The sequence below is a fragment of the Colobus angolensis genome, unplaced genomic scaffold, assembly GCF_000951035.1.
Source record: "Colobus angolensis palliatus isolate OR3802 unplaced genomic scaffold, Cang.pa_1.0 Scaffold240, whole genome shotgun sequence".
In the NCBI taxonomy this organism is placed as follows: Eukaryota; Metazoa; Chordata; class Mammalia; order Primates; family Cercopithecidae; genus Colobus; species Colobus angolensis.
Window position 1 is genome coordinate 240,209 of NW_012115600.1, and position 10,101 is coordinate 250,309.

General features: G+C 47.3%; 1 protein-coding gene across 1 annotated transcript in view; it reads left to right on the forward strand.

Annotated features, from left to right (window-relative positions):
* The window catches only part of ZBTB40 (zinc finger and BTB domain containing 40), a 75,443-nt gene extending 65,566 nt beyond the window's left edge, over positions 1 to 9,877 (forward strand). The window contains exons 14-19 of the mRNA XM_011945531.1: positions 861 to 1,025; positions 3,613 to 3,827; positions 5,045 to 5,207; positions 5,940 to 6,026; positions 7,453 to 7,679; positions 9,439 to 9,877. Coding sequence (XP_011800921.1) covers positions 861 to 1,025; positions 3,613 to 3,827; positions 5,045 to 5,207; positions 5,940 to 6,026; positions 7,453 to 7,679; positions 9,439 to 9,633 — 1,052 coding nt within the window. The 3' untranslated portion in view covers positions 9,634 to 9,877. The remainder of the gene's footprint in view (positions 1 to 860; positions 1,026 to 3,612; positions 3,828 to 5,044; positions 5,208 to 5,939; positions 6,027 to 7,452; positions 7,680 to 9,438) is intronic.
* Positions 9,878 to 10,101: the final 224 nt, after the last annotated feature.

The window sequence follows — 10,101 nt, forward strand, 5'->3', positions numbered from 1 at the left end:
ACAGATGGTGTATGAGGCACTGAGAGATCATCTAGAAACTGAGGATTGAGAACGTCAAGGACTATGCCCCAGGCTCCTCAATAATTTCACCTCTCCATTCAAGGAACCCTTTTTTCCCTAACAAAATCTTATTTTGCAGCCCAATACATAAACACTGAAAATGAGGCTGCTTGCCCTAGTTGTGGTAGACCTGGGATCCGGGGTTCTGGAGCCTTGCCTCACCGATTGCCCTGTTTGCTCTCTTGGCCCATAAGGGAGCTTGGAGGTTCAATTGGTCTGGCATTTCTCACAAATGCCAGTTCTCCAGATTTGCTCCTTACCCACATTTTCTAACAATCTTTGGCAGTCTGGTCATTATTTCCTCATTATGTGCATGTGAAAATAGAGAAACCGAGGGATACATAATAACTTTATAGCAAGCGACTGAAAGAAGGCTTTCATTCTTCTCTGTATCCACGTCTCTCACCTTTGTGTGCAGTTGCAAGTCCACACTGTGTATGTTGCAAGGTGATCCAAACCCACTAATTTCTGGGCACAGGGATGTATCTGGTTGTGGGAATAGAGTACGCTCTTTCATACTTGCGGTTACTGATGAACAGATGGCTTGTCTTGTGCGGCGAGAACTCCGTCCTTCTTCCTTTGTCCAACCACACTCGCACCTTCTGTGTGATCGGCTGTGTTTGTGAGGTGCCATGTGACGAGACAGCTCAGATCTCACCCAGCGTATTGCAGACTGCCTGATGTTTTAATGTCATCCACCAGATGATATTTCCCTGATACGTGCTGTAGAATTAGATTTTGTTTGTAGCAATGCCATAAATGTTTAGTGCTGACTCTAATAAGCTCCTGTGTGTTTGCAGGGAAAATGTATGCGTGCCAGTACTGTGATGCTGTGTTTGCCCAGTCCATTGAGCTGTCCCGCCACGTGAGGACCCACACCGGGGACAAGCCCTATGTCTGCAGGGACTGTGGCAAGGGCTTCCGGCAAGCCAATGGCCTCTCCATCCATCTGCATACCTTTCACAGTATGTACTGAGGCTATGAATCTCAAGCCCTTGATACCAGCCTGGCACTGGGAAAGCTTGTCACAATTGCAGCAGAGGTGTCAATCCATCAGACCCGAGCTCCGTTCAGTGTCTTCCCCTTACCTGTTCCCCTGCAAAACCCAGAGTCCCTCATTCCTAGTTCAGGAAGAATCTCATTTTAAGGTTTCTCATATGACACTTATTTCTCTCTGGCCAGGCTGCTTCCCTGTCTTCCTTTTTAGCCTACCCGGCACCGTTTGTCCAACAGAGGCAAATTCTGTTTGAAGGAAAAAGCCTCTATAACTGATTGGCTCACAGAGCACTGGAATATTTCCATGAGTCTATCTTCCATCTGCCTTTTCCCATAGGAGCAGTCCAGACACTTTCTGAGTTAATGTCTACCATCGTGAGTGGGCCTTGGTTATGTTCCCTTCAAAACCTCCTGCCCAGCATTCTCTTCCGAGTGCCGTTGTATTTCACGCAGTTGGTGGGGTCTGCCCCTGTCTTTCTCCCGTTCTGTGAGAACTGACACAGACAAAAACACACTTGTATTCGGCATGCTTGTGTGCATGGCACACACACACATATATATACACACACACAGGAAGGAAGGACAAAGAAATTCTGTGATTCCTCATTACACCATCGGGAAATCACCATCATGGCATTTGGCTGGCCACATCACATTTTCTTCAGCCTCTCTTGTTGCAGCAGGAGTGTAATCAGCACAGCACAGCAGGGGAGTTAAGAGCTTGGAGTCTGGAATCACACAGGCTCGGACTTGAATCTTGACCCTGACGCTTACTTTCCTTGAGGCCTTAAACAAATTTATTTACCATTCTAAGCCTCTTATGCCCCTTCTGTAAACTAGAGCAAATAATAATGCCACCACCTTGGATTGTAATTAGAATTGAATGAGATCACATGTAAAGCATGACACTCCACGCCTGACACATAGAAAATGCTCAGTAATGCCAGATATTATTATTATTGGTGACAGAGGCAACCCTCTCAGATGCCATTTGTCACCATCAAAGCTTGTCTTTTTTGCATGCCATGCATCTCACATACTCTTCTTCCCTCTCCACCCCTCTTCCCACACACCAGTTTCTAGCTGTTGGCAGATACAGTGTCTCACAAGTGTGCTTTATGTAAACACATCCAAGTCTGTCGTCAGCCAGCCAGCAAGGACTTTGCCAAAGCTCCTATGTGCCCAGCATGTGGCTAGACCCTGGGTGATGCAGGGGAAATAAAGTGTGGCTCTTTCCCTCCAAGGAGTTTACAAGGCTGTCCAAAAGAATCCAGTTACAGTAGGCTTCCAGATGAGAGATTTGGCTTGGATCCAGCGCCACAATTTTGATGTCCTTTTGACCTCTTTAATGACCTTCTGCTTTAGTCTTCCTTTCGCAGTAGCAATACATGGGCATCAGGAAAGGGGAAGACATTGTTAACTTTCAGAAGGGAGAAGACCGAGAATACTTTGCCATACCCTAAACTGTATCATCCGTGGCAGGCCTAGCATCCAGGCCCCCCTTTCCCATTTCTTGCCTGTTTCATAGAACCACATGGTTGCTTATGGAAAGCTGCATCAAAGTGTCTTAGAAGACGGTGTAAAACTGAGATTTCAAGAGCTCATGTCCACAGGGAAACTAGTTAGTGATGCTGCTGCATGTCAGAATTCCTGAATTAATCTGAATCAGTGCACATAAAAGATTGGCTTGTGAGCAAAGGATTTTATTAAAACATTTTGATTTCTGTTGCTTTAAGAAAAAGACCAAAGTTTCCTGCTATAGGATGGCAAATGTATTCTTCATCAATACTAGTTTTTATTTTGGGGGTCTCACTGAAGAGTTGGCATATCCAATTAAGCATGTAGCTCTCAGACAGAGCATGGATTTGGGAGTGAGAGATGGGATTGTTACTCAGTTCAGCCATTTCTTAATTGTGCCCATGGGCAAGATACTGCCTTACCACTCTAAACCTTGATTTTCCTAATCTGTAAAATAGGGATGATAATAGAACCTACTTATAGAGTTATTGGAAGGATTAAGTGAATTAATTTACATAAAGCACTTAGAATATGCCTGTCATAGAGCACTCATTATGCTAATGTTTTTATTGTTGAATCTAAAGTGGGGAGAAAGGAAGCATCCCTCCACTTGTGCCGTTGATGACAAAGGAATTAGTGATGCTCTGGGGAGTGTGCTGGAAATCCTCTACAGAGAATTAGAAAACTCCAGAATGCCCACTGCAAACAGGACGAGCCAGGGTGAAACTCCCTGGAAAGTGGTAAAGTGTAATTTAACTTGTAAGATGTAAAATGAGGAATGGAGATGAACTACATGATGCTGCAGAGATAGTTAATCTCGAAACCCTGGAGGAAGCCCACCTCCTGGGAGGAAGGTAGGGATAGTCAGGTGACTCCTACACTGATTTCTGATCCTTGGAGTCTGTGACCCTGCCTGTTATCTAAGCAGAGTCTTCACATTTGTTGCTGTACACAACAACCAGTGTTTCACTGATGGCTGCCTGTGGTGTTTTCATTTCCTCTCCACCTCTTCCTCTCATGGATGTCCCATGAAACCAGACATAGAAGATCCTTATGACTGCAAGAAGTGCAGGATGAGTTTCCCCACTCTTCAGGATCACCGGAAGCACATCCATGAGGTGCACTCCAAAGAGTACCACCCCTGCCCCACGTGTGGGAAGATCTTCAGTGCCCCATCCATGCTGGAGCGGCACATGGTCACCCACGTTGGAGGGAAGCCCTTCAGCTGTGGGATCTGCAACAAGGCCTACCAGGTGACCTCAGGTGCCACTGGGAGCTCTTCCCCTAACCCCTGACCTACTCTCCATTTGATCTTCCCTGATGCCTGGGTTGCTGGCTTGCAGATCATATCTTGTATCCAGGATGTGACAATTGGCTGATTCTCATGAAGGATGCAGCTTGTGATCCAGATTCTCTAAGGAGATCTGGTCAGAGTACTGCAGTTGGGGAGCTCATTATTGGAGCAGAGAGTTCATACGCTTCTTCTCTTAGACAGCAGACTTGTCGTGAACTGAATGCTGCTTTTCCCCTTGGATGCTCACCTTCCATAGAACCCATCACTCCCATGTGTCAGTGGGCATGAGAGCGGCAATGGGGAGTGGAACACTACCTGGAATTACCTTGTTTGGCACAATTAGTGTTTGTTTGTTTAACTTCCAGGGAAGGGCTCAGCCTTTTTACCTTAGGATTTGATATGTAATTGAAGTGAAGCCCCGTATAGAACTAAAAAGAAACTACATCTATCAGAAGCTTTAAAACTACAGAGAAGAGAATGGTCCTTGTGGCATCTATAAGATTTGGGTATAGACAAAGAAGCATAACTGCTAATTTTAGCTCAGCGAAAATTGAGAGCTAACTTTGTGCCAAGGCTCATGTTGTGACATTAGCGTTCCAGAACGGAGACCTGGTCTTGAGCCCTAGGATGGCATGGAATTGTAGGGAAAGTATTCCCAGTGCTGCTCTGGAACCCGGGAAAGAGAGGGACTCTTGCTTACGGGGCAAGGGCAGTGTGCACTCCTCCAGCAGCTTGCTCTGCTGCGCCCCAGCTTCCTGGGAAGCCGTGAGATGCAGCTCAGTGGTAAAGCACACAGGTGTTTCAGTTGGAAGGCCCAGGCCTGAATCCTGGTCCTGCTATCTCCTGATGTTATGATTAGTCATTTAGCCCCTCGGTGCCTCCGCTTCCAGCTCACAAGGAAGACTCTTAACACCTCCCTCATAGCCTTGTTGTAAGGAATGAGCATGTGAAGGACTCCCGGGAGCCCTGTCCCTGTAGTGGCTTCCTAACGAATATGTAGTTGCCTTATTCTCACAAACACCAGCCTCTCCTCACATCAGCACCCATTGTGATAGGTAAAGAGTGTGTGATACTAGAAACATCAGCTTATCCAAAAATGTGTTTCTTTTCGAGCCTCGTGAACTCTCCAGCTTGCTGGAGCTTTCTAAGACCTAACACTTGCCAAATTCCTTGCAGCAATTATCTGGTTTGTGGTACCACAATCGGACCCACCACCCTGATGTATTTGCTGCTCAGAACCACCGATCTTCCAAGTTCTCATCACTCCAGTGCAGCTCCTGTGACAAAACCTTCCCCAACACCATCGAGCACAAGAAGCACATCAAAGCAGAGCATGCAGGTGAAGTTTGGGTACCGCCGGCAGAGAGTGAGAGGGGCTTGATGGTGTAGCCTCCTGGGTGCCACCAGAAATCCTCACTTCTAATAGTCTAGTGTGGTGTGCGGTGGTCATTGCCTTTTTCTGCACCACCGCACATGAAGGCTGCCACACCAGTCCGTAGCAGCAGCAGTCAGTAGCAGCAGCTTGAGTGGTAGTGGTTCTCAAACCTGGAAGCGTAGAGCAGTGTAAGCTTCCACCACCCCTGAGTGAGAACTTGTCGCAGCACCTAGGAAGGGTGTCAGCCTCGGTGGTAGGCAGGCCTGAGTGGAAATCCTGATTCCAGCACTTATCAGCTGCATGACCTTGGCAAGTGACTTCTCTTCTCTGAGCCTGTTTTCTTCCCTCCAGAATGGCAGTTATTAAAACCTACTTTGCAGGTAAATTTGGTGATAATCACAACAGCTGTCAGTTACAGAGTGTCTCCTAGGTGCAAGACACCATGCTAAGCACCTCGTGTATATTTTCTCATTTCATTCTCACACATCCCTCTGAGCATCCAGGCAGTCTGGATCCAGATCTCGTGCTCTTTACCACTAGATTGTGCAAATATACCATAGGTTATAAGATTCCTGGCACTTGGTAGATGCTTGCTAAGTATTGGCCGTCGCCCCAACCCCAGCCTTGTTACTCTTTAGCCTTGGAAAGCCAACCATTTGTTCTTTCCCGGCACATCTTTCCTTATGCACTTCACAGATATGAAGTTCCATGAATGTGACCAGTGTAAGGAGCTCTTCCCCACGCCAGCCTTGCTGCAGGTTCACGTCAAGTGCCAGCATTCAGGTCAGTACCCAGTCAGCATGCTTCTAGGCTAGACTGCCAGGGCCTGAGTCTCCTCCCCACCACTTGCAGCTTTGCAACCCAGGCTAAATCGCTTAACAAACTTGTGCCTCAGTTTCTTCATCTATAAAATGGGAACAGTTGTAGCACCTGCCTCATAGAGTAGTGTGAAAAACTGAAGGCCTTGGCATCAATAAGCATCCCTTAAGCGGTAACTGTGATTGTCATTGTTTTTGCTATATTTCATCAACTCTAAAGTGCCAGTTAAAAATAAATAAATACAATTCCAGTTATAAGATATACCATTTTTATTTATTTATTTTTTTGAGACAGAGTCTCACTCTGTCACCCAGCCTGGAGTGCAGTGTTGCCATCTCGGCTCACTCCTTCCATCTCCTGCGTTCAAGCAATTCTCCCTGCCTCAGCCTCCCAAGTAGCTGGGATTACAGGTGCCCGCCACCACATTCGACTAAATAAGATGTACCATTTTTAATGAACTACTAAGAAAAACTACTGTCAATTAAACTGTGCTTTCTTATCACTTAGAATATCTACGTTATTCTAAGTGCTGTTTTGGACTTAAGTTGACATAGATTTTTATCATGTCACTCACTGTAGTGTGCATACATAAAAAGGAAAACATAAAAAATAAACTGATTAAGGGAAGAATCCAGCTTCTCAGAGTAACATTCAATTCAGATTGTCAACAAGCATGTTTTTCCACACAGTGTTTACTCTGCCATCAAGAACATTGATGATGGAATACGTAATATAAGATTCCATCAAAGAATTGAAGGTCATTGGTTTTGGTCTCTTGAGCATTATGTAAAACTAGTCTACTTTTGATTCCTGCTTTGGGAATATAGCTAACCTTTCATCACTTACCTCCTCCCTTCTAAACCATTTGGTTTCCATGAGTTAAAAACATGCACCATTCCTGTCTTAGGGAGTTTCTTCCAAGCCGTGGACACCCGTTCTGCAAGTCTTGTTGCTGCCACTTTTGATGTTCGTGTGCACATTGACAATTGCACCTGACTGCCTTAGCCCACAGAAGTCGTAAGGTGCCATCGATCCTGTTTCAGAGATGTTAAAATGTATTTCTTAGAGTTGATGAAATATAGTATGGTCAGCATGATTATCTGCAGTTGAATGAATAATGGGCTTCTACAGAGACAGATTTAGCCTGAATCTAATACTAATGAAACTGTTGTCTCAGGGCCCCTCACTTGCATGGGACCTTCCAAGGCTCTGTCTTTGTCATTTTGTATTATTTTTCTTAAGGCTCCCCAGATTGAACAACCTTCAGGTCTCACAAAACCTGGATCTACCTCCAAGCCTCGATCCCCATTGCTCCTTCCTCTCATGTCTTCCTGCCCTCGTTTCTCTCATTTTTCCCACCGCCCTCCTCTTCTGTCTCCCTCTCCTCCAGGGTCCCAGCCATTCCGGTGCTTGTACTGTGCTGCTACTTTCCGTTTTCCTGGAGCATTGCAGCACCATGTCACCACAGAGCACTTCAAGCAGTCAGAGACCACCTTCCCATGTGAGCTCTGTGGGGAACTCTTCACCTCCCAGGCCCAGCTTGACAGTCACCTGGAATCTGAGCACCCGAGGGTGATGAGCACGGAAACCCAGGCAGCAGCCTCACAGATGGTACAGGTGATTCTGGGGCCATCAGCTACACAGAATGCTAACACAGGGTTCCTAAGGCTTCTCTAGAGGTGGCTCTGTCATAGTACCCAGCGATACTCTTTGGGGATCTTGTAGAGAGTCTCTCTGGACTTCTTACAAAGCAGGACAGAAAATTCTAGTCTTCTGGTGGCCACATGGGAAGTGGCCCTCAGGTAGAGTGAGCCTGGAACAAGAATTTCCAAAAAAGGAACAGCTTGGTTCCTCCCCCCAGTGCATACGTCCCTGCCTCCTGAGAAACACTGTGGGGTGTGGTGAGAACTGCGGGAAACCTCAGAGACAGAGGAGCTCTTTGTTGGGCAGGGACCAGCCTGCAGTTGAAGTGCTTGGAGAGCGCCTCTGGGCTGGACACAGTACACACTTGCACACACCTAGGCCTCTGCCCTTTACCTGGGCGAGAAAAACACCTCTTCTTGATATTTCAGGACTAAGCTTGATCCAGCTTCTCTTTGCTTCCCTGATCCTCATTTACTCTTCTTCCCATCTTCTCCAGAGAGGGTGGGCAGAAAAGGAAGATAAACTCAGGTCCATCCATCATCAGTAATTTGTGGGTGGGTTGGAGGGGAACCATAAACGGGTTGAGGTTTTAATCTGTTAGACTGTTGCGCTGTCCAGTTCCATAGATCAGTCATTTATAAACCAGGTTCTTGCAGGCCTCTGGAGAACAGAGGGGAAGTTGGGTAGGCAGGACTCCCGTCAACACTCTGCTGTCATATCAACCAAAGGTGCTCTGCTTTTATCTTTTTTGTATATTATGGTTCTTGATAATATGCCCTTTGGGGAAAAGGTGGGGCTGGGGGGTCCATTTCTAAAAGAAAAAGAAAGCAAAGCAGTTTGAAAACTACTCTCCTAGATCATTATTGATTGAACATCACAGTTGATCTCTTCTCTCCTGTAGCACAGAGAAGTAGCTGAGCTTGGCTTCCTCACTTGTTCCTGCTTTCTGCTCTTCGCTGATTCTCAAGAGCAAGGTGGCTATGGCCTCTGCTTTAAAAATATCAAGGGCATCTAGCTCTTCTGGCGTCTATGGTTCAGAAACACCAACTTGGAGGCTTAGGCAGGAATTGGAAATGCCTAACCACAGACTCATTCTCTCTGAGTTGGAAAGGTTGTCTCTAACAGATTATGAAGATTTGGAAGGGACATAGGTGGGCTGTGGAGAAGAGAAGGGGGCACTGGCCCCACCAGGTTGGTGAGCTGAATGAATGCATGGAGTCACAGTTCATCCAGTCTTCCTCCTAAGCTCAATCACTGTGTGGCCTCCTGGGAAGGCTGTGGGCCTGCGAGAGGTCCAGAGACGCTGCCCCAGGCCCGCCTGAGCCTGTGGTGGATCAATCCCGTTCCCGTGTTCCAGGCATGAGACCAGCTAGCTTCAGTGGCATTCCTCTCACATGGCACTCACCTTTGCACTGTCATCCCAAGACAGGAAAACCCAGTGTGAAAAACGGAGCCCGTGTTCACTGGTGTGTAATCATAGAGTCCAGGCACCCCGAGATGGTGTACTGAGCGAAATTATAGCAATTTAGTGCACAGTTATTTAAATGGTTTGCTGGCCTTCTCTTTTGCATCGCCGGTGGGTTAGACTTGCCTCTTCCCATTAGGCACACGTAATTGCTCTCCTCAGGTGAAAACATAAATATCATCATTACAGCATGAGATGAAAACCATGTAAATCAGGGAGCCAACTGCGAACGCTGCCCAGAGCAGCCTCACGGTCTTTCTCTTTCAGGTGATCCAAACCCCAGAGCCGGTGGCCCCGACAGAGCAGGTGATCACTTTGGAGGAGACCCAGCTTGCAGGGTCACAGGTGTTTGTGACGTTGCCAGATTCTCAGGCATCTCAGGCCAGCTCCGAGCTCGTGGCAGTGACTGTGGAGGATTTGCTGGATGGCACAGTGACGCTGATCTGTGGTGAGGCCAAATGAGCAGCCGTTCATCCGGCAGAGCCTTCCTGTGTTTGCAGCTGAGAGGAGGCGCCACAGCTTGCCCTTTGCCCTCCATCCCTGGCTGTCCTGAGTGGTGAGCATCTTAGCTTAGCACCAACCAACACAGTCTCACCTAGAAAACAGATGGAAGCTTCATTGTTCTCATAGAACCTACAGCATCCGAGCCCTCAACACCAACTGCACCATCCTCTAGCAGACAGGCCTCCTTCCCCACAGGCCCGCTGCTGCGGCCTCTGTTACACTGTCCATCCCCAAGTGACATGTAGCTTCAGAAGTAGAGTCTGAAAGAGCAGTGGGATGGGAGCTGGTGACCAGGGTACCCCAGGAGGCGTGATGTGCTGACACCCTTCAGTGGGCAGAATGGCAGTTAGATATGGGGCTTGGCCCACAGTGGGGCTGCAGATGCTGCCAGTGCCTCTGGCCATTTAAAGTGAGAGGGGCACCAAC